The 24,891-nt window shown below is 49.3% G+C and overlaps 1 protein-coding gene across 1 annotated transcript in view; it reads right to left on the reverse strand.

Annotated features, from left to right (window-relative positions):
* COL23A1 (collagen type XXIII alpha 1 chain) overlaps positions 1–24,891 on the reverse strand; it is a 358,312-nt gene that overhangs the window by 62,312 nt on the left and 271,109 nt on the right. Inside the window, exon 3 of the mRNA XM_068534663.1 lies at positions 7,472–7,516. Coding sequence (XP_068390764.1) covers positions 7,472–7,516 — 45 coding nt within the window. The remainder of the gene's footprint in view (positions 1–7,471; positions 7,517–24,891) is intronic.

Here is a 24,891-nt window from a genome sequence, read left to right on the forward strand (position 1 = left end):
TAAACCTACCTAGGGAGACAAAAGACCTGTATGCAGAAAACTATAAGACACTGATGAAAGAAATTAAAGATGATACCAACAGGTGGAGAGATATACCACGTTCTTGGATTGGAAGAATCAACATTGTGAAAATGAGTATACTACCCAAAGCAATCTACAGATTCAATGCAATCCCTATCAAATTACCAATGGCATTTTATACAGAACTAGAACAAAAAATCTTAAAATTTGTATGGAGACACAAAAGACCCCGAATAGCCAAAGCAGTCTTGAGGGAAAAAAACAGAGCTGGAGGAATCAGACTTCCTGACTTCAGACTATACTACAAAGCTACAGTAATCAAGACAGTATGGTACTGGCACAAAAACAGAAACGTAGATCAATGCAACAAGATAGAAAGCCCAGAGATAAACCCATGAACCTATGGTCAACTAATCTATGACAAAGGAGGCAAGGATATACAATGGAGAAAAGACAGTCTCTTCAATAAGTGGTGCTGGGAAAACTGGACAGCTACATGTAAAAGAATGAAATTAGAACACTCCCTAACACCATACACAAAAATAAACTCAAAATGGATTAGAGACCTAGATGTAAGACTGGACACTATAAAAGTCTTAGAGGAAAACATAGGAAGAACACTCTTTCACATAAATCACAGCAAGATCTTTTTTGATCCACCTCCTAGAGTAATGGAAATAAAAACAAAAATAAACAACTGGGACCTAATGAAACTTCAAAGCTTTTGCACAGCAAAGGAAACCATAAACAAGACGAAAAGACAACCCTCAGAATGGGAGAAAATATTTGCAAATGAATCAACAGACAAAGGATTAATCTCCAAAATATATAAACGGCTCATGCAGCTCAATATTAAAACAAACAACCCAATCATAAAATGGGCAGAAGACGTAAATAGTCATTTCTCCAAAGAAGACACATATATGGCCAAGAAGCAAATGGAAAGCTGCTCAACATCACTAATTATTAGAGAAATGCAAATCAAAACTACAATGAGGTATCACCTCACACCAGTTAGAATGGGCATCATCAGAAAATCTACAAACAACAAATGCTGGAGAGATTGTGGAGAAAAGGGAACCCTCTTGCACTGTTGGTGGGAATGTAAATTGATACAGCCACTATGGAGAACAGTATGGAGGTTCCTTAAAAAACTAAAAATAGAATTACCATATGATCCAGCAATCCCACTACTGGGCATATACCCAGAGAAAACCATAATTCAAAAAGACACATGCACCCCAATGTTCATTGCAGCACTATTTACAATAGCCAGGTCATGGAAGCAACCTAAATGCCCATCGACAGATGAATGGATAAAGAAGATGTGGTACCTAGATACAATGGAATATTACTCAGCCATAAAAAGGAACAAAATTGGGTCATTTGTTGAGACGTGGATGGATCTAGAGATTGTCATACAGAGTGAAGTAAGTCAGAAAGGGAAAAACAAATATCGTATATTAACGCATATATGTGGAACCTAGAAAAATGGTACAGGTGAACCAGTTTGCAGGGCAGAAATTGAGACACAGATCTGTCTCAGAGAACAAACGTATGGACACCAACGGGGGGAAGCCGCGGGGTGTTGGGGATGGTGGTGTGATGAATTGGGCGATTGAGATTGACATGTATACACTGATGTGTGTAAAATTGATGACTAATAAGAACCTGCTGTATAAAAAATAAATTAAATTAAATTAAAAAAAATATATATATACATTTTGGGACTTCCCTGGCTGTCCAGTGGTTAAGACTCCGTGCTTCCACTGCAGGGGGTGTGGGTTCGATCTCAGGTTGGGGACCTAAGCAAGGGTGCAGCCAAAAATTAAAAAAAGACATTTATACTGTCTTTCATATTTACCTGTGTAGTTACCTCACTGAAGCTCTTTATTTCTGTGTGTGGATTTAAATTACAGTGTAGTGTCCTTTAATTTCAGGCTGAAGGAGTCCCTTCAGTATTTCTTGTAGAGCAGGATGCCAGCGATGAATTCTCTTCATTTTTGTTTACTTGGGCATGTCTTAATTTCTTCTTCACTTTTCAAGTATAGTTCTTCTGGCTATAGATTTCTTTATTGACAGTTTTTCTTTTTTTCATCACTTTGAATATGTCATACCAACTGCCTTTTGGCTTTCATGGTTTCTGATGAGAAATCAGCTATTAATCTTATTGAGGATTCTTTTTCTGTGATGAGTCACTGTTCTTTTGCTGCTTTTAAGACTCTTTTTTCCGTGCGTGTCGAGAAGTGGGAGGATCCAGCTCTCGGCCATGGAAGGTGCCAAGGTCGGTGGTGAAGTGACCACCATGGTGTTTTTAAAAAAAAGATTCTTTCTTCATTTTTTTCCTTTTGGTAATGTGGCTATGATGTACTTAGATTTGGATCTCTTTGAGTTTGTTCTACTTGGAGTTTGTTGAGCTTCTTGGATGTGCAGATTAATGTTTTCTTCATATTTGGGAAGATTTTGGCCATTAATTCTTCATATATTCCTTCTGCCTCTTTCTCTCTCATCCCCTACTGAGGCCCCCATTATATAAATGTTGGCACACTTGAGAGTGTCCCACAGATCTCTGTGATTCTGTTCATTTTTCTTCATTCTTTTTTTCTTTCTCTTCCTTAGACAGGATCATCTCAATCGGCCTGTCTTCAAGTTTGCTGATTCTTTCTTCTGCCAGTCCAAATCTACTGTTGAGTCCCTTTAGTGAATTTTTCATTTCAGTTATTGTACTTTACAGCTCCAGAATTTCTATTTGGTTTCTTTAAAAAATACTTTCAATCGTTTTATTGATAATCTCCATTTGGTGGCACATAATTCTTATGGTTTCCTTTAATTCTTTTTTTTTTTTTTAAATATTTTGGCTTGTTAGATTTTTTTAAAATTTTATTTATTTACTTATTTATTTAGTTATGGCTGTGTTGGGTCTCCGTTTCTGTGCGAGGGCTTTCTCCAGTTGCGGCAAGCGGGGGCCACTCTTCATCGCGGTGCGTGGGCCTCTCACTATCGCGGCCTCTCTTGTTGTGGAGCACAGGCTCCAGCTGTGCAGGCTCAGTAGTTGTGGCTCACGGGCCCAGTTGCTCCGCGGCATGTGGGATCTTCCCAGACCAGGGCTCGAACCCATGTCCCCTGCATTGGCAGGTGGATTCTCAACCACTGCGCCACCAGGGAAGCCCCCCTTTAATTCTTTAGACATGGTTTCCTTTAGTTCTTTGAACATATGTATAATAGCCAATATAAAAATCTTTGTCTAGTAAGTTCATCTGGGCTTCCTCACTGACAGTTTTTATTGACTGCTTTTTTTCCTCTTTTTTTTTCACTGCCATACTTTCTTGTATCTTTGTTAAAAATTGGGCATCAAATAATCTAATATGGCTACTCTGGAAACTAGATATCCCTCCCCCTTTCCAGGGTTTGTTTTTGTTGTTGTTTGTTCAGGGGCTTTTTTGAGCTAATTCTCTGAAATGTGTACTCTCTGTCATGTGCAGCTACTGAATTCTCTGCTTGCTTTGCTTAATTGTCAGCTTAAGACAGAGGTTTTCTTTAATGCCTTGATCTGGTAAGTCCCCCATTCTGTTCTGAGGGGCTCTTTGTGTGTGTTGAGCATAACTTCAACACTCTATCAGGTTACAACTCTGCTTTTGCTTTACTTCTTGCTTGAGTGGAGACTCAAGGTCAGCCAGAGGTGAGAGATTGGGGCTCTCTTAGGTCTTTCCCTGCACAGGCACGTGTCTTCTAGATCCCCAGGTATGTGGGAGCATTTCAAAGCCCTTTTGGACAGCTCATCCCCTAGAGTTTCATTTAAGTTTTTGTGTCAGCTTCTTGTTTGCTCCAACTTGTGTTGCCACCTCAGGCAGCTGCAAAGTTAAACAACTACTGCTGAGTGTTTTGGCAAGCATTCTGGGGATAGGGCTTTTCCCAGTGAGTGAGCTCTGCATCAGGTCAAAAAAGATGAGTTTTGTGTATGGGCTTTTCCAGGGAGCTAACAGACAGTGACATGTTCAGAGAATGAGCATTTGGGGAGCTTCAAAGTTGTTCTGCCACCTCCAATGGCTGCTAGTTTTCACAGGTACTGTGATTGTGAGGCTGTGATGGTTTTTAAGGCTACCATGGGGCTGGGGAGATGGGCAAATTAAAATGCTACAAACCTCTCTGTTCTCAGCAAGTTTCAGACCTTTTTCTTAAATTAACATTTCTTAGGTTGTTACCAGACGTTAATTTCCAGGATTCTGAAAAGGTCAATTTCTCCTAGTGTTCTTGCTGCTTTTATGGAGGAGCAGATTTTCAGAAGTCCTATCTCTACCATCCCAGTAGTGCTTCTTCCACTGTATTTTTAGAAAGGGTTTCTTGGGGCCAGGGTGGATAAAAAACCCTGACACGAAAACTGTTGACCTAAGGCTGGTGGCTGCAGAGATTTGGTGAGTACCTCCTTTTGTCTCTGTAGGTTTAGCACAAGCATCAGCCAAGCAGGATTTGATTGTTTTCATCCTTGTCTCTTCCTGCCTCCTAAAAAGTCCCTCTTTCTCTCTCCCTCCTCCCTTCCCTCCCTCTTTCCCGTCAACAAGCATTTATTGACCATATCTTTAGTGCCTGGGGGTCAATCTCCTGCTCTGAGGAGCCTGTGCTTTGGTGGAGAAGGACATGTTTGCAGAGCAGACCACCAGCACTGCAGGGAGTGCTGCGACTGAGGGAGGGATCTCGGGGGCTAGGGGGAGCCAGGGTAGAGTGATGGATGCTCTTGGGGAAAGGGAAGTCTGGAAGGAGAAAAAATACTGTCTAAGTTCCCTAGAAAGAGAATACCAAGGGTAGTGCGCGGTTTCCCCAGCTGGGAAATAGGCCAGTGGGGAGATGAAAAATCCACTCCATTACAGTAGAGACACAAAAACAGTGTAGGATCTGTGAGGCATATTCCAGACAAAGGCTCCCGCTGGGAGCTGGAGAGAACCCATCCCACAGGCGGGCAGGGTCTGCTCTGTCTGCAGGTCTGCAGCAGCAGCAAGAAGCCATCTCAGCCAGATATTGTCCCACCAGGCAAAAAGAGCCTATCTCCCTGGGGCGAAGAAAAAGTCTGGTTTGTACAAGGGAAGGGCCCAAAGCCAAGAAGTGCATGTGTGTGAAACTATCTAGAAATAAACATGAGGCCCAGCCAAAGCTAATCAGAGAGGGACATCTGCTCTGTGCTACTCACACCATTCTGTGACAGGCAGAGAATCAGGACATTGCGTGGGAAAGGGCAGTGAAGGGGAGGAGGTGCTGCCCACCCCTTGCCCAGCAGCTGACCTTAGATGAGACACTTCTCCCCTTGGAGCCTCAGTTTCCTTATCTGCAAAATGGGGATAATAACATATTTTTATCTTTTGCAGAGCTCTGTGAGGATCACATGAGATGAAGGACTTGAAAGGACGCAGGGCAGTGTCAGGGGCCCAGTTAAGTCCTTGTCTTTCTTTGACTTTTAGATCAGTGGTAAATTGGAGTCATAATTCTAATGGGTTTTTGAGTAAGTTGAGTAATATTATACTTTGTCCTAAAAAAAGTCACTATGTATTCCTCATCTTCTTCCAAAAAGGACTTCAGGAGCTTACAATAAAAGGCAATAAAACCTTTTACGAGGGCAGAAATAAGAACTGAGTGATGAAGTGTGTATTTGGCCGATGGTGCAGGGAGGTGATTACACACAAAATCCATTGCAATCAAACACAAAACAGTCCTCAGCTTCTGGAAGTCAAAGCAAACAGCGTTCCAGGAAAGGTGTTTCCTTCCAGTGAACTCTGGGGAGTTTATCTGGAGGGCTTCTATGTAGGGCCCTAAATAGCGCAAGCATGCAGCAAAACGAGAGGACAAGAGGCCCGTGCCCAGTGTCAGGAAGAAGAGTCTGAGGTTCAGAGAGAACCTGCCCCGTTTCTCCCAGGCTCAATCTGCCTTTACCACCATGCTCTCCTTATGAATTTGCTTAGGGGCTGAGCACGTGTGCATTCATTCATTCATTCATTCATTCACTGTTCCGTGTATTTCCATTCCCTGGAGCCTCCTCTGCACCAGGCTCTTGGCTGGGTTGGTGACAGCCCCAGCCAGAGGGATTAGATAAGCCTTTTTGGAGGAGATGCTTGAGCTAGACGGAAAGGACAAAGAATAGTGAACTTGGGGTAAGAGTCCAGGTAGAGGAGGAGACATTCTGGGGGTGGGGAGGACATAAGAGTACAGGCTCAGAGTGGGAGGGCCCTGGACATGCACAATGAGGCTGGAGGTAGGGGACATGGGAGGAACAGTGGTGAGAACTGCAGGAGGCTGTGCTGATGAGGACAGTGCTGAGACTTACTGAGGAGGAGACTGATGGGGATTTGGTGTGGGAGTGGGGAGGGAGGGATCAAGGATGATGCCCTGGTGTCTGCATAGGGAAGCAGGTGGCTGGAGGTCCCCTCCCTGCAATGGGGAGCTGGAGGAGAGCAGCTGGGGAAGTGCTGGGTTCAGTGGGGCCAGGTCCAACCTCTGGGTCCAGAGGAGATGACTTGGCTGGAGGCAGGAAGGGGGGGGTGTCATCAGCATTATGGGGGCGCCAGAGCCACAGGGGTGAGAGAGAGAGAAGAGGGCCAAGGGCAGATCCATTTAAGAGGCAAGTGGGGCCCTACAGGAAAGGCATATGAGAAGGGGTCAGAGATGTGGGAGGAAACGCAGGCAAGAGTCAGAGGGGCACTCAGGGGAATGGCCAATGTGAGGCCCAGGAAGAGAGACAGCAACGCATCTGTGTCTGCTGGTATGGCCATCAGGTGGTCAGTGGTAACTCTGGCCAAAAGGATGTGAGTGGCTTGACAGTGAGAAGAGACTGGAGGGGCTGGGAGGAGTGGAAGGCAAGGCAGAGGAGATGGGAGTGGGGTAGGGGTGTGTAGCCTCTGAGAGAAGCTTCACTGTGAGTTGTGGGAAGGGTACACGCAGAGAGAGTGCATTTTGGGTGAAATGAAGGTGGCAGGAGGGAGGCTGGCGGCGAGTACAGGTGAGTCTGCAGGTTGCATGGAAGGTATGGAAAGGATCTTCTCCTAGTGCCTCTGCCAAGGGAAGGACAGGCCATGTCAGGGGAGGGATGGGGACACACAGGAGAACCATCTTGTGTTGAGGGACCCACAGTAGCGAGTCCGGCAAAGACAAGAGGCCGTTTCAGAGTGGGAGACCAGGGATTAAAGTTTCTGAGGCTGTTAATGAGATTTGGGGGGTGGCCAAGGGCATAGAGGGGACTGTCACTGGAATTGTAACACTGGAATGGTGTCAAGAAGCCAAGAAAGGCAGCACTGGGCACTGCAGCTCTGGGGACAGTGGCTGGAATTGGAGGGGAGACAAAGACCTGGCCTAGGACCAAAAGTCCTGAGTTATGGGGTGGTGCGGGGATTGGCACCTCCAGCCAGGTCCCAGGTCAAGGGCAGACTTCCAGGCCTAGGTTTAGTAACTAAGAAAACCTGGGACTCACCGGGATCGCCTCTTCTTCCAGGCTTGCCACGCCGTCCAGGGGGGCCTAGACAGGAAAACAAGGACGGACTCGTTAAGAAGGGAAGCCAGTGAGCTTGGGCACAGCCTGCCTGCTGCCAGCACCACTGCGTCACCACCCCCCAACCCACAACCATAACAGCAGCCTGGGAGCAGCGTGCTCATCACCTTGCTGGCTGGGGGAGGGGAGAGGAGTGGGGAGAAAGCTCCAGCTCCTGCCCCTCCCTCCCCCCTGCTCCTCTGGATCCTCCCCTGTTGGCTGCATTCTCATCCCTCACTCATTCATTTAGTTATTCAATTATCTGTTCATTATTTCATTCCCAAGTCCTTTCCCATTCAAAAAGGTTTACTACCTAGAAACTCTTGAGGCAGAAGAGCTTGCCACTGAGAGACTTCAGACTTTCAAGAAAAATAAGGCTGAGGGTAGGAGTTATCTTACAAAAGCCCAGACAAATGCTTTTTTTTTTTTTTTTTTTTTTAAGAGTGAAGAGAAGGAGAGAATCCCAGCAGGAAACACGTGGCTCCTCCAGCTGCGCGGTTTTAAGAGACATCTTCTTTTTTTAAAAATTTTTATTTATTTATTTATGGCTGTGTTGGGTCTTCGTTTCTGTGCGAGGGCTTTCTCTAGTTGTGGCAAGCGGGGGCCACTCTTCATCGCGGTGCGCGGGCCTCTCACTATCGCGGCCCCTCCCGCTGCAGAGCACAGGCTCCAGACGCGTAGGCTCAGTAATTGTGGCTCACGGGCCCAGCCGCTCCGCGGCATGTGGGATCCTCCCAGACCAGGGCTCGAACCCGTGTCCCCTGCATTAGCAGGCAGATTCTCAACCACTGCGCCACCAGGGAAGCCCCACATGCTTTTTAATATTCACTAAAATAAAACAACAGAGACAACGCACCAATAAGGACACTATCATGGCATCTCAAATGTTTAAACTCGGTGGTAACAGGCTCTATCCTATCCATCTACTTCCTTCCTTTGCTCACTAGACCCTTTGGCACCTCCCTCCCCTTCCCCACAGCTCCAGGGAGCCGCTTATAAATTTCTTGTGATTTATTGCACATAATGTGCACTCCAATGCACATTCTTTCTGGTATCCAGTCTCATCCATACGTTTTTGCACTTTCTGAATCTGATGCAGATCATCCTGCCTCTGCCTTCTGCCCCTCGGCCCATGTCAGCCCCTGAGACCTGAGTGACTGTGGTGCTGAAGAGGAAGAGGGCTCTGGGTCATGGAACCCAGAACCTGGCGGCAGCAGGGCCCAGAGCACAGCTCACCCGGCCTGGGAGTGGAGGTCTGCGGCCTCAGCCAGCGCGCCCTCATCCCAGCACCGCTCCTGGAGCCCTGCTGCAAACCTCCCTGACGCTCCCTTGCCTTCCCCTCTCTGCCTCCGTTTTCACTCCCCATTAGTCTAACTACCCCTGATTCTTCCTCCTGTTTTCCTTCTCTGTGCAGAAGTTTTAAAGTTTGATGTAGTCCAATTTGTCTATTTTTGCTTTTGTTACCTTTTTGACCTTTGAGTTAATTTTAACCTTTTGAGCTAATTTTTGTATATGGTATAAGGTAAGGGCCCAACTTCATTCTTTTGCATGTGGGTATCCAGTTTTCTCAACAGCATTTGTTGAAGAGACTATCTTTTCCCCATTGTGTAGCCTTGGAGCCTCTGTCTAAAATCATCTGACCATATAAGCGATGTACCCCTGAGTTCTGGGAGTAGAAATTCATGCCAGTTACATAGCCCTTGACTTTTCCCGAGACCAGACAGAGACCTTGAGTTTTATGCTGGAATGGCTCAGGGCTGTGTTGATTAGCGAGGCTAAGATTCTGGCACCCCCATAACAGACAATAGCTCCTCACACCAGTGTAACAGCTTATGAAGAGCCTCTAGGTCAGTGATCTCAGCCAAGGCCTGCAACACCTGCAGTGCATGGACAACTGCCTTCAACACCTCCATGTGCGTGTCTCACCAACATCTCAGACCCCTCACGGCTAAACATGCGTCCTGCTCTCCTCCCAGCTCCTTCATGGGGCTGACAGCGCCTGGAAACCTCGTGAGGCTGGCCGGTGTTTGGCCTGTTTTATCCAGGCACATCTGTTTTCAGGTTGAGCGAGGGTGTGGGAAGAGGGACCCCAATGGCACACCCAGCATCATGCTCCTTTGGTTGTAGGAGAGAAGAGGCCCAGCTTTCACTCACAAGGTCCAGCAAACTGGTCCCTGGATTCTGTGCTCTCACCAGGCTATAAAAGGCCTGTGCTTGGCTCAGCAAGGTTGCTCACTCACCCTGGGCCTCAGGCTGACGTATGGGACGTGGCAGGAAAGGGGCCCAAGAGTGGGAGAGTAAGCCAGGCTCTTCCTGGATCTGAAAGCTAAAGCAGCGCCATGGTTTTCTAATGGTCGTTACTGGGTACGACTGTAAAATTCTCCATCTGGGAAACTCAAGCCAGATGAAGACATTTACTGTCGCTGAGGTGGCTGAACTAATGGATCTTTCTGGGTGGATCTCCTGGGTGGCATGGTTAGGCAGAAGGCCCAATGAGGAAGGTGCTAGCAAGTGGGCAGCTGCCCAGGCAGGGTGGGGTGCCCCGCCTCCCAGGGCCTTTGGGGGAAGCTCCCAGCAGGCGTGGAGTGGGTGGGGGGGGGCCTGGGGGCTGCTGAGTGCACAGGGCCTGTGGGGCTGTAGTCCTGGCAGGCTGGACAGGACTCCCAACTGAAAGGGCCTAAGTAAAGAAGGAGACTGAGGCTTGTGAACTCTCTGCAGGCCAATTCAAACCAGATCCTAGAGGCCTCTGTGTGAACAGCTCACAAACTGACAACTGGTCAACCCACTCTTCTAGGATTCATACTCATTCAACTGTCTCCAAGATAATTCTATTGAGAGGCAACATGTCCAAACCCAAAATCATCTCCCAATTCTTCGTGTGCTCCCGACAGCGCTCTCTTCTCTCCTAGGTGTAGGTATGATCAGTGCCCACAGAGCCAAGCCAGAAACCACCTGGGAGCTGTTGGAGGCATCCTCCTGCCTCACATGTAACTGAGACCCCTTCCTCCTTGGCATCAGGCAAAGGCTGCCCCCACGCTCAGCCTCTTCCACCCACCCTTCCTGCTGTGACTCGTTTGTCCTCCTCCTAACAGAAGGTAGTCCACTGCAGTGTGCAGTCCGCATCTTGTGCAGCCTAAGGTCCCTCCTTACCATTTCTTGGCAATCTCTTTAAAAGACTGTCAAATCTAACAAGATCCATGGCTTCGAAGAGATGCAAGACTATCTAATTTGATGGGGAAAGCTGTTGAGATGAGGAATACTTTCTCTCCTTTCTCCCTACGGCAGGAGATGGAGGTGGTGAGGCCTGCCAGGCTTGATCAAATAGAGGTCCTGGGAGCGGGGGGTGCCAGAGCTGAGTCCCATGCTGACCACTAGGCTCCCTGTCTGCTACTTTTGCAAACAGAGAGGCCTTGCACACACGAGGCCTGGATTGTGGAACCTGTAGTGGGGAAGGCAGGAAGGACGGCCTTTCATGAGTTTCTAGATTGTCAGGTGCTGAGGGCCGGCCATGGGCAGCAGCCCTGGTTCAGCATCTACTAGGTGCCAGGCCAGCTACTCATCCAGCAAATATGAACTTGGAACCCTTTGTGCTCCAGGTCTCCTGTGGCTCATCCAAGGAGCTTATCTATTCCCTGCTCAGCCCTCTGAAGAAGATGCTGGTATGCCCTGTATAGAGGGGAACTCTGACGCTAAGTGAGGTGAAAAGATTTGCCTAAGGCCACGCAGCTGGCGCCTTGGGCAGCCCTTCGTCATCAGTCTGTGATTCTTAAGGTGCAAGGGCAGTTGTGCCAGATGTGTCGAACCCCCAGGCAGGCAGCCTTGACAATGGAAGGGGTGGCCACCCTGGGGCGAGCAGCAGGGCAGATGGGTTGTGGTTCTCTGGCATCTGGGCCAGGTTGTGGTTCTCTGGCATCTGGGCCAGGCCTGATCTGGGCTCCCAGGGATAGCCGGGCCAGCTGGCTGCAGCTCAGATGTTCTCCGAACAAGCAAAACCAGGCTCCTGGCCCAGCAGTTTGCCTCAGAGCTTTCTGTTTCTTGGTTTTCTTCTGTTCCTTCCTTTCTACAGTGGCAGAATGTTTCCCACTGCTGGCACAGACTCAGACACTCAGGCTGCCCTGGAAGGCACCTGGGAGTCTGTCTTGATCGACCTGCTGATGTATAGATGGAGAAACTAAGGTCTTGCCCAAGGATGCTGCTGGAAAAACAGTCCTGGCTGGAGAGTCTCCAGGTGACGAAGACCAGCTCAGGCTGTTCTCATCTCTGTGTGACCCACACGGCTCTGGGTCAGGGGCTGGCAGCCATGGGGACGCTGGTATTTCACAGTGGGTGCTGCCATGGTGGCACCTGCAAAGTTTCCTTCCAGAGGCTTTGAGCTACAGACACCAACAGGTGATGCTGGTGCAGAAGGGGAAAAGACATGACTGAAAGGAAGCTGTTTAACCTGGAGCAAGTTAGTCAACCTCTCTGAGCTTTGGGTTCCCAACCCATGAGGATAAAATTTTAGGGGTGATGGCAACTACACCTGCCTTGCAGAACTGTTAAACAGATGAGCTGGCAGCAGACACACCAGCTTGGGGGCACAAAAGAGGGGCCTATTTGGGACCCCAAGAAATAACTGGCTGCAGGGGCCTCTGGGCCATTAGAATCTGGGGACTTGATGTACATTGGTTGCGTGCTTCCCAAGGTGGGTGAAGCCTGAGACAGGGCAGCTATATTTCAGTATAGCTCAAGTACGGTATAGTGGACAGAGTTTGAGTCCAGAGGCTGGCTAAGCCCTCAATTACACCCTGGCCTTGAGCCCACAGGGGCAGGGACAGTCTGGAGCTTTTCCAGGTCCCTAATCATGGTCTGTCTGTGGACCTAGGGATCAGGATGCACGGGCTGAGTGGTCTGGGAATGAGATTTCTCAAAGAAATCCTGAGGTTTCAGGCATAGCGTGGGCTGGCGAGGGCTCCAGCTCGCTGCTAAATGACTCTGCTTGTGACAACCATCTGCACATCAGGTAACTCCAGGGAGGATGATGCTTTTCTCAAGCACTGTTCAAGGCCAGACAAACTGGAACCGTTTCTAACTGATAAAAATCTCATCTCTTGTTGGGCTGGAGCACTCATGTCACTGACCAACTCCAAAGGGGGCCTGAACGCCGACAGGCTCCAGGGAGGCCTGAGCAATGAGGACCTGGTTCTCGCAGTGGCGGTCTCCCTCAATCCTTCCCGGCACCTCCCTCCCCTGAGGATACCTCCTTCAGCAACGCTTGCTTTATTGCTGCCCTCTCACAACCCTGGGGCCAACCGGGGGACAGCCTGCCCAGGCCCCTCCCTCTCCCTCTTCCCCTGGCTCCAACAGTCACTCACAACACACCCCGCCAACCAAACCCCAGCCCCTGCTCCTCCCTCCTGCCAGCCCCTAAGGGCAGGCGCTTTTGTGCAATTTATCTAATTGAATCTATACTCAGTTCTGAAAAATGCTTTAAATCCTCTCCGCTCTTTTTTCTCTAAAGATTGGGGAAACTGAGGCTCAGAGAAGTCAAGAAAGGCTCCCAGATGCAACAGCAAAAGGTGGAAGCAACCCAAATGTCCATCAATGGTGAATGGATAAACAAAATGTGTTACAATATATATGTGCAATGGAATATTATTCAGTCTTAAAAAGGAAGGAAATTCTGACACATGCTACAACATGGATGAACTTTGATGACATTATGCTGAGTGAAATAAGCCGGTCACAAAAGGAAAAATACTGTATGATTCCACTTATATGAGGTACCTGGAGTAGTCAAATTCGTAGAGACAGAAAGAAGAATGGTGGTTGCCAGGGGCTGGGGGTGAGGAGAATGGGGAATTAGTGTTTAATGGGGACAGAATTTTAGTTTTGCAAGATGAAAAATGTTCTGTAGATGGATGCCGGTGATGGTTACATAATGATGTGAAGGTACTTTATACCACTGAATTATATACTTAAAAATGGTTAAAATGGTAAATTTTGTTATGTGTATTTTACCACAATTTAAAAAAAAAAAAAAGAAATGCTCCCAGTGTTCTCAGCTACCAAGGTCGGCCTGGTGGAGGCCATGGTGATGCCGTTGGCCGTGTGGCTATAACGACACCACTGAATATCCACTGAAAGCCTGGAACAGTGGTGTCCCCCAAGGTACACAGCAAGGAGATGGCAGAACAGGGATTTGCACTTAGGTCTGTGTGACTCCAGGGCTCGTCCTCTAAACTCCTCAGCTACTGTGATTAAGACCATCCCCGAATGTGTCCACAGCCTCTGAGTCTTTCAGACCTGGCCCTTCTGGAGGGTCCTTATCTGACCCTCTTCCCAGGACTCCAGGAAGGGAGTTTGGGGTCAGGTGGTTCCGAATCCCCCAGACCTTCAGCCTGGTGCTCCCTAAGGAGGCTGCGGCCCCAGCGCCATCGTAGGGGTGTGCCTTGAGCAGAGAAGGCAGAGGAAGTCCCTGAATTTGAGCTTCCATGACCAGATCGTTAAAACATCTCCCCAGATCATTTTGTTTTACAAGTTTCAGACGGACCTCGGAGTCGGAAACTCCCACCTGGGAGTTTCACCATGCTTATTTCCAGCCTGGCCTAACAAAGCCTTCTGTCCCTCGGAGGGGGGAGGCAGTGCAGCCTGTGGACGCCTCTGGGAGGGCCTGGGGGACATGGCACCCCTGGAGGCGACACTGACAGCGGAAGAGGCTGGCCAGCTGGCAGGCTGCTTGGGCTCCAGGGGGGGTCACGTTGTCGTCCAGGAATTAAAATCACAGCCTCTTGCACAGCAAATACAGCTCATTCTGAAGGCGTTTAGGTCCCGCAGGCTTGTCCTCCACCACCCGCCATGCTGATGGGAGCCCAGTGGCATGGAGCCCTGCCGCCAGTTGCAAGGTCCTGAAGCAGTCTGGAGAGGCAATGCTACAGGCTGCTGGGGTCGTAAGGCAAGTGTCTGTTGGGAGCTAGGATGGTTGTCCAGGCCCGTGCAGACTCCTACTGCCCAATGGCCAGACCTGGAGAGCCTGCTTGAACACTGTGCCATTCAGTGACCACATGAACAGAGCCCATCTCGGGGGCCAGGGCCGGTGGATTGCCCCACCCTCACATCCACAAAGGGCCTCAGATATGGACGCTGATGTTCCCTCCAAAGCAGCGGACGGTTCTGGATAGCCACAGGAGCCCCACAACAGTGTTCAAGAAAAACAAGAGGTAGGTAGTACCATTTATTGAATGTTTATACTTGGCACTGATCTCGATTCCACGGTATTAACTCATATATTCTTCACATCAAACCTTGGAGGAAGGCTACTATTATGATCTCCATCTCATAGATGGAGAAACTGAGGCACAAAGAGATTAATTGACACTCTGAGGTCATACAGCTGGTGTGGGTGGGACCATGCAGTGAGACCCTGAGCCCTGGCATCCCAGCCCTGCCATCGGCCTCCTGCACAAGAAGATGCTTGTGAAGATGGGCGGGTAGAATAGTCCACAATTTTTATAACCATTTCTTGGCATTTGTTATTATTATTTTTTAAAATATACTGCAAACCACACAAAATGGAAGGGGCCCAGAGGTGGCTTTTAGAACTCTGTGAATTAAATATTGAAATAAAAGGCCACATGCTGCCAGCACTGGAGCAGACTCTGGCCAGCTTTTGGCATGCCCTCCTTACACCACCTGAAATGCCTGTTGTTTGTGGGCTGGTTCGTCTCCTGAGTCAGGAACAGCTTTAAAAAGGCTTTTTAAATGGGATCACAGAGTCCAGACCCATTACTCATACTGGTGGCACACCAGACCCAAGAGCCACCTCCTAAGGGTCCCAAGGGTCCCGGTGGGAGGGGCTCAGAAGTGGGGGGGCGCAGCGGGCCCGGGGAGAGGTGGGGCGGCTGACACGTGCTGAGCCTGTTCAGGCCATGTGCTGGGTGTTTTTATTGTCTCTTTAATCCTGCTGGTAACTCTGAGGTGTGGATATAATTGGTCCACTCACAGAAAAGAAACTGAGGCCCAAGGTGAGGTGAACTCTTCAAGCCAGAGCTAGTCAGGAGCCAGGAGTTGGGCCTGGGTCTGCCAGAGCTCTTGCTGGCACCAGCACTACCCTCCTAAGTGTCTCCTTTTTGGGGAAACAGACCATGGTGTAGGCATCAGAGCTAAACAAAAAATGGAATGTCTCATCCAGAGGACCTGGAGAGAAGCAGAACACAGGTGGAGGGGACTAGGGTTGGTACATGGTTTCTGGGTCAGAGCGATAGGGCTCATGGAAGGGCTTTCAGTAAAGGGCTTCAGTGTCTTACAGTGGAGATTTCAAGAGACTACTTGAAGGGGCCCTTTTGAGTGACAGGTGGGTAAGTCATGCGGACCCATGCTGGGGCAGCCCAGTAACAGGCCCCTTTTTGGACTTGGCAGAGCTGCCTCCCACATCCCTCGGCTCAGGCTGCTGAAGGGAGGGCTGAGCAAACCTGCATGAAGAGTGAAAAGCCCCTCAGAGGGATGGAGAGAGATCATGGCCCTTCTCTTCCATGGGGCTCAAGGCCATGAGTACATCTCTGAGGGCTGAAGAGGCCGTGCCTGACTGGCCAGCTGGCCTGGATTGGAAGGGGCGAGTGGGAAGGTCCAGAAAGGGCAGAAGGACTTTCTTGGGCTCTCAAAGGGTGAAGGCAGAGTCATGTTAACCTGACTGTGGAAAGAGCTGGTGCCCTGGCTAAGACAGGTGTTGCACACAAAGAAACTGTCTCCTGACTGCTGGTTCCTGTGCAGGTGGCGACTGTATCCAGGGCACAGGCTGTGAGGAGTTGGTGTTGGGTGGTCAGTGGTGGGTGGGAGAGCTTGGGGCAGATCTGTGGGGCTTAGTCAGACCCAGATCTGTGCTAGTGCGAATTGACTTCTCACCAGAGCCTATCATCTCCTGGGATCCTGTTTCCTGTTGGAAAACAGGCTCCAGAGAAGTGCACAGAAACCAGCACACCCCAAAGACACCAAATTCCTCAGCTCTCCATTCACCCCAAAGCCTTAATCACTGACACATGGGCCAATGTATCCCCTTGAACTTAATGAAGGCCAGGATTTATTGCTTTCGGAGAATGAAAAGCTTTTATGGTTTGGCCAAAAAGTTCCTTCGGTTTTTAAGTAAAAATAAAAGACACATTTTTCATTTTCACCAAGAACTTTATTGAACAACGTATTCACCGTTTTGTTCCACTACCTTCTGCCATTTTTCAGGCAACTTCATAATTCCATCTTCCCAAAACTTTTTTATCTTTTTGAGCAAAGAACTATTCCAGGTGCCTTTTACACTCTTCCAGGGAATTGAAAATTTTTCCATTAGGAGAATGTTTTTTTTTTTTTGGCTGCATTGGGTCTTCGTTGCTGTGCATGGGCTTTTCTCTAGTTGCGGCGAGCAGGGGCTACTCTTTGTTGCGGTCCACAGGCTTCTCATTGCGGTGGCTTCTCTTGTTGCGGAGCATGGGTTCTAGGCACGCAGGCTTCAGTAGTTGTGGCTCGCGGGCTTAGTTGCTCCGCAGCACGTGGGATCTTCCTGGACCAGGGATTGAACCCACGTCCCCTGCATTGGCAGGCGGATTCTCAACCACTGCACCACCAGGGAAGTCCAAGAGAATTTTGTAAAGACCAAAATGAATGGAAATCCGAAGGTGCAACGTCTGGTGAATACGGCGATGAATCAGAACTGCCCAGCCAAGCTGTAACAGTTTTTGCCTGGTCATCAAAGAAACATGTGGTCTTACCTAGAGGGGTGGGATAGGGAGGGTGGGAAGGAGGCGCAAGAGGAAGGAGATATGGGGATATATGTATATGTATAGCTGATTCACTTTGTTATAAAGCAGAAACTAACACACCATTGTAAAGCAATTATACTCCAATAAAGATGTTAAAAAAAAAAAAAAAGAAACATGCGGTCTTGCGTTATCCTGATGGAGGATTATGCGTTTTCTATTGACACTTTTCATCGAGTGTTGCTTTCAGTTGGTCTAGTTGGGAGCAGTACCTGTTGGAATTAATCGTTTGGAAGGAGCTCATAATAGAGGACTCCCTTCCAATCCCACCATATACACAACACCACCTTCTTTGGATGGAGACCTTTATTTGGTGTGGTTGGTGGTGGTTCATTTCACTTGCCCCACGATCTCTTCCGTTCCACATTTATTGTACAGTATCCACTTTTCATCGCCCGTCACAATTTGTTTTAAAAATGGAATGTTTTCATTACGTTTAAGTAGAGAATCGCATGTGGAAACATGCTCAAGAAGGCTTTTTTCCGCTTATGTGGAACCCAAACATCAAAGCGATTGACATAACCAAGCTGGTGCAAATGATTTTCAGCACTTGATTTGGTTATTTTGAGTATGTTGGCTCTCTCCCACGTGGTGTAACGTTGATTGTTCTCAATTAACGTCTCGATTTGATCTCCATCAACTTCAACTTCAAACAGAGCTCTCCTGAGAGAAGGGCATGCCAGCCCCCAGCAGGGCCTAGGGTGCTTTCACTTCCGCATCCAGGAAATAAGGGAAGCAAGTGGGCACTAGGGTGACCAACTATCCCAGTGTGCTCAGGACCGAGGGGTTTCCTGGGCCTTTTGGTGCTAAAACTGGGACAGTCCCAGGCAAACCAGATGGTTGGTCACTTCAGTGGGCAGCCTGTGAGGAAGGAGGCTCTCCACACTGCCCCATCTCCCACTGCTCCCCCTCACTCCCCACCTACACCCCCTGCCACACGGCCTTCCTTCTGCTTCTCAAGCCAGCCAGGCCGGTCCTAGCTCAGGGCCTTTGCACCTGCTGTTCCCTCTGTCCTGGGGCTCTCCTCGCATGGCTGGGGCTATTCTGCATGGCGGACTCTTTGTTGAGCTTCCTGGACACCTTCACTGATCACCCTCTCTGGCATGTTTTCTTGTTTTATTTTCTTCCAGTCACTTATCTCTACCAAAATTACCTGGTTTATTTATTTTATTTGCTTTTCAGTGTTTATGGTTTCTCTCTCCTCACTAGAACGTCAGCTCCCTGAAGATAGGGCTCCTGTGTGCTGGTTCATGGTTATCGCCTGATAGGAGATAGTGACACATGGGTTGGTGCTAAACAAATGGTCAGAGCATGAATGAACTCTGTTCTGGTGGTGGGAGGGCACCAAGGTGTCACTGATGAGACACCTGCTGCCATCACCTGCTGGCACCTCACATAATTCTCACAGCAGACTCATGAGGCAGGGACACCAGCGTCCCTGTTACAGAGTGGGAGAGGGGCTGCCCAAGGTCAAGTGGCCCCACAGCTCAGGCCCCTCTGCTGCCCGCTGACAGGACTTTGAGTTCTGAGGGAGCTGCTCCAGCTTCACTGACCACACACCCCACAGCAGCCAAGAGGCTGAGTGGAAAAGTTCTGCGGAGGTCCCTGCTGGGCTGCTCCCAGCATCCTGGCCCGTGAGGCCCCACACAGTTCCCTGCACTATTGACTCACACTCCCAAGGGGCCTGAGTGAGTCACCATTTGTTTTTCTTGACCTCCAGGGCCAGGGCAAGGACCACGGCTCCCGCTGGAGAATGTCAGCAGTCAAGAGCTGGGTCTGAGTTTCCTGGCCCTTGTCCACTGAAGGCAGGCTGCTAGGGGGCGACTCTGCCGTCTTCCTGCTCCTCCTTCCTTAGTAAAGCAGTGGCTCCCTGTCCTTCAGCCACTGGCCCCTTATGGGGGCCTGGGGGTCCCGTGGCCCTCCCCGCACACTCAAACGCTGGGGTGTGGGCAGGCCCATGTGCTCCAACATCTGCAGTTCTTTACCCTGGCCCTGGAAGGGTCGGCACACTGTGTCCAGCTGTGTTATGAGCAGCATAATTTTTTTAAACAGCTTTACTGGGATATAATTCACATACCATATGAACCACCCAATAGTTTTTGGTATATTACATTATATTTTTAAAAATGTTAATATTTTTAGAAAATTGTGGTAAAATATACATAAAACTCAGCATCTTAACCATTTTGAAGAGTACAGTTCAGGGCACTTCCCTGGTGGCGCAGTGATTAAGAATGATCCGCCTACCAATGCAGGGACACAGTTTCAATCCCTGGTCTGGGAAGATCCCACTTGCTGTGGAGCAACTAAGCCCGTGCACCACAACTACTGAGCCCGCGTGCCACAACTACTGAAGCCCATGCGCCTAGAGCCCGTGCTCCGCAACAAGAGAAGCCACCACAATGAGAAGCCCTTGCACCGCAATGAAGAGGAGCCCCCACTCGCTACAACTAGAGAAAGCCCACGCACAAAAACGAAGACCCTACGGAGCCAAAAAAAAAAAAAAATCTTAAAAAAAAAAAAGAGTACAATTCAGTGGTATTAAGTACTTTCACACTGTTGTACAACCATCCCTACCATCCCTACCTCCATAGCTCTTTTCATCTTGTAAAACTGAAACTCCATACCCATGAAACAATAACCCTCTAGTCCCCCTCCCCCAGTCCCTGGAAACCACTAGTCTCCTTTCTGTCTCTATGAATTTGCCTACACTAGGTACCTCATATGAGTGGAATCATACAGTATTTGACCTTTTGTGTCTGGTTTATTTCACTTAGAATAATGCCTCCAAGTTTCACCCATGTTGCAGCTTGGTTACAGACTGAATGTTTGTGTCCTCCCAGAATTCATATATCAAAATCCTAAGTCCCAATGTGGCAATGGTATTAGGAGATGGGGCCTTTGGAAGGTGATTAGGTCATGAGGGTGGAGCCATCATGAATGGGATTAGTGCCCTTATAAAAGAGACCCTAGAGAGCTTCCTCATCCCTTCTGCCATGTGAAGATACAAGAAGATGGTCATCTGTGAACAGAAGTGGGCTCTCACCAGATACCACATTTGTCAGTGCCTTGATCTTGGACTTCCCAGCTTCCAGCACTGTGAGAAATAAATATTTGCTGTTTAAGGCACTCAGTCCATGGTATTTTTGTCATAGCAGCCTGAACAGACTAAAGCAAGCATGGAGCAGGACTTCATTCCTTTTTACGGCTGAATATTCTTCCATTGTTCACCCATTTTGTTTATCCATTCATCTGGTGATGGACACTTGGGCTGTTTCCACCTACCCTGATGCTTCAGTGAACACTGATGCACAAGTACCTCTTTGAGTCCCTCCTTGCAATTCTTTTGGGTATATATCTAGGAGTACAATTGCTGGGTCACATGGTAACTCTGTTTAGCTGGGCAGCATTTTTCATTTCTAGCAGAAAAGAGGCTTGTCCTGTGCTTGGTGTTCCTGTTCATTCCTGGTCCCCTTGGGAGAAGATAGCCCTCCTCTCCCTCTCTGTCTTTCTGGGATCATAGGCCATGCCCTACCAGGCTGTCTTCCCGAGCAGCTTTGGAAGGGTATAAAACTCGAAAGACTGATTTCATCCCCTGTACCTTTGTAAACAAGACAGACAGGGTTCCTACCATCACAACGCCTGTTTTCTAAAGAAGAAGGATCGTATTTGTGTCCTAGAAATTCTGCTTTCACTAGTATGGCCTGGAGCAAGCCAATTCCTGCCTCAGAGCGTCCGTCTCCTTACCTTTGGACTGGAGATAGTGACCCCAGCTCCTAAGGTCCTTTGAGATAACACATGACATTTAACCTCTCAGATCCTCAGTTTCCTAGGCCCCAAATGGGGATTTGAATACCCAATCCTCAGTCTGTCACTCAGGTAGTCATTCCCGAAACATCCACTGGAGGCCCTGCAGGCACTGGGAATCCCGTGATGGACCCGGCATGGGTCCTGTTTCTGGGTTCTGTGGCCCAGAGATACCGGCCCGCTGAGGCGCTAGCCATGACACAGTGTGACAGGGTGGGGACTGGCTATGTCGCCAGTGGGACGACCCCATGACACGCTGTCCCTGCAAGCTCAGGTGTGCTCATGCCCTCATTGTGCCACTCTCCATCTGTAAGGACCTTCCCTGTGCCTGGAAACTGACCTCTCCAGGACCTGTTTGACTGTCCCCTCCTCCCCACAGCTGTCTAGAGTGGAAGGAGCCTGGACAGGTCTGCTCCCTGGCTGGCTGGAGGACGTTGGGGTGGAGGACGTTGGGGGTGGAGGACGTTGGACTTATGTGGCACTACCTGAGTGGGAGGCACTGGTGGGCAGGGGCCTGTGGGCTGGGGCAGCTGAAAGCGGGGTGTGGGCAGGCCAGCTGTGCACAGCCATCAGGATTCCTAGGCTCACCTGGTCCCCAGGGCCCCTGACTGTGGGGACACTGGTGACTCCCTGGGACCATCTCCCATCTATTCAGATGCCACAGTCTGGCCAGAGAGGCCTGGTGTCCTCAGACACAAGTGGCCCCTTTCTTTCCCTCCCTAGGTTTTGTGCTGCTCTGGCTGGGGCTGGCCTTATCTGGAGGGTGGCCCCTGGGTAGGGCATGCAGGAGCCCTGCCTGGGAAGCTGGGAGTCCCCTGCTGAGAGCGGCAGCTCCCATACACAGGCCCCAGCTCCTGCCTACAGCTCCAGGTCAGGCTTCTGCCATGGGAAGATGTCACCACCACTTTGGCTGTTCCCAGAACTCTGGAGCAGGGTATTGGAAAGCCGTGGGAAGCAAGGAAAGTGGCTCCTGCTTGTGGACCTGCAACATGCCAGGCATTGTGCTCAGGGCTGTACAAGTGTTCACTCATCTGTTCTGCTCAGCACCCCTGCCAGGGAGGTGGCATCTACCCTACCCTACAAATGGAGTACAAGAGAAGGGACTTGTCCCAAGTCATACACCTGGTGTGTGGCAGAGCTGGGATTCAAACCCTGCTGTGTCCAATTCCAAAGCACTTGCCTTTTTTCTTTCTTTCTTTTTTTTTTAAAGGAAAAGAACTGGGGACTGCCTGGGGCTTCTCCCCTCTATCCAGATGCCATCGTCTGGCCAGAGACCCAGACACAAGCAGCTCCTTTCCCATCCTAGGTCCAGTACTGCTCTGTAGGTGCAGGAGGGCCGGGTCACCCTCCAAAGTGCTCAGGGGTCCTCGGCCCCACCTCTAGCTTCATATTCAGTGGTGCTAGAGTGACCGAGAATTTGCATTTTTAGTAAGTTCCCAGGGGATGCTCTTGCTGCTGGTCCAGGAAACACACTCAAAACCCAACTGATTTCTTTCTCTCTCTCTTTAAATATTATTTTCTTTCTTACAAAAGATTTCAAGCCTTGTACTTTTCACATTACCTTCTGTGTGCTCAGGGGATGGGGGCTTGGAGCCAAGCTGTGAGTTTACAAAACCCAAGGAACACCAGTTCTGGGTTCATAAACCACCAGCAATGATTTCCACTGCAACCACCACCGCCACTACTACTAGGACTACTGCAGTGCACACTCACTTAGAATTTACTGTGTACCAGGTGCTGTTCTGAGCTCTGTCATGTCAATCCTCCTGTAATTTTCACAGCCACCCTTCATCTCATTCTACTGAGGAGAAAACTGGACCCAGAGAGGGCAAGTCACTGGCTTGAGGTCACACAGTATCAGTGGCAAGGTCAGGACTTGACCAGGTGGTCTGGTGCCAGAGATCATACTCTGAGCCACAGGCTATTCTGCCTCAGGATTAGATGAGGTGGGACAGAAGCTCCTCACCAATCCTAGTAGAAATTGGCTGAATGGCCTAAACCAAAGTCCTTGTCCCCTGCCCCACCAATTCTCCATCTGAATTCCCAGTCTCCGTGAACAGCATCACCATCCACCCAGTAACCCCCAGGAAGGTGGGTGGATCCATCCCATTCACACTTCCTGAGCACCCCCTCCAAATACAAAAGACGACAAGCCTTCTGGCTGACCATGTCTCGGCCCTGTCCTTGCATTTTACGTGGATTACTGTGCACCACACAACAACTCCATGCGGTGGGTGATATTATGCCCATTTTACAGTACCAAGAGGTTAAGGAACACGCCCCAGATGACAGAGTCAGAAGAGAAAGAACCAGAGTCTACCCCTCTCTGTCCCCACCAGGTCTGGTACCAGCATATCTCCCTGGGTCAATGGTCACAGCCTCCTCCCTGGCTCCCTTGTTTGATTTCATTCTCTGCCCCACAGTCAGTGCAGTCCTTCTAAACCACAGATCTGATCATGCCACTTCCTTTAAAGCCTTTCACAGGCTCTCCACTGACCTTGGGCCACAGTCTGAGCTCTTTGGTCAAGGCCCTTCCAGGTTGAGCCAGACATCCCTCTTTGGCCTGCTCTGCCCATCCCCTACTTGTCCTCCATACATCACTCCTGGCCCGGAACACACCACGGCCCCAGAGTTGTGTTGCTCATGTCTCCAATGTCATTTCTCCCATTACTTGCCAGAATAACTCCTACTCATCCTTCAAGACCCAACTAAGACATGGACCCTCCCCTGGAAAGCCTTCCTGGCTGCCCACCCTTGGGCCAGGGACATTTACTTGCTTCAGCACTTAGTGCACTGGGACGGAGCTGTCTGCCCAGCTCTCTCTCTCTCTCTGCTAGACTGTGAGCCCACAAAGTGGAGACCATATTCAATTTGCCTTGGTCCTCCTGGCCCTGGCTCAGGCCAAATCCAGTTAAACTGGACTAAGGTGGATGGTCGCCAGCGGCCATGCAAAGAGGCTCTGGACTCTAAGGTGTCCATCAGCAGCTTGTCTCCGGGTCTGATCTTTGCTGGGCATTGGGAAAGGAAAAGATGTGATCTTGTCTCCTTTATTATTTAGCACATGTGCCTCACCCCCTCTGCCCACTGGGGTAGGAAAATACCCATTGATGAAACAAGGGCAAGCTGCCACAGTCTTTCTAGCTGGGGCTGTTGGAAACCACTTGGGGCAGATTTAGCCCTAGTAAACTGCTCTTAACCACTCTCTGAGGAGATCCATGAGCCCCCAGATAATGAGCCGCATGTGTGTGGGAGACGGGTCTATTTTTTCCCAAGGATTTATGAGAAGGGGGAGTATTCTCATTGACCTCCATTTCAGGAAAGGCCTCTTTCTGGAACTCTTGCCGAGTATTCCATCAACAGTACAGCACATATGCTTGCAGTAAGCCTGCTTGACATCATCATACCTGGCATATGTTTCTTGTCTCATACGCATTTTAGCACTTGCTTTGGGGACTGTATGTATTTCTGAGGGTCCCTAAACACAGCTCCGAATGAAGCACTTGTAATTCATCCTTCATGAACGCCACCACTGCTCTTTCTAAACATATTTGGAAGTGGATTCAAAGTTTATTTAGAGAAAGAATTTTTTTTTCGTAGACAGAGAGTGTTTGTGAATTCTTCTCCGGACCCGTCCCCCTTGGGACCTTGGGAACAACTCCTTCAGCTCACAGACACTGACATCCTCAGAGGAGACCGTGAACGTGTGAACATGGGCCGTCTGTCTGCCCAGGCGTTTCTCCAGTTCCTCCTCGGTTTATTCACCTGTTATGCTGT

This window comes from Eschrichtius robustus, chromosome 2 (assembly GCF_028021215.1).
Source record: "Eschrichtius robustus isolate mEscRob2 chromosome 2, mEscRob2.pri, whole genome shotgun sequence".
NCBI lineage: Eukaryota > Metazoa > Chordata > Mammalia > Artiodactyla > Eschrichtiidae > Eschrichtius > Eschrichtius robustus.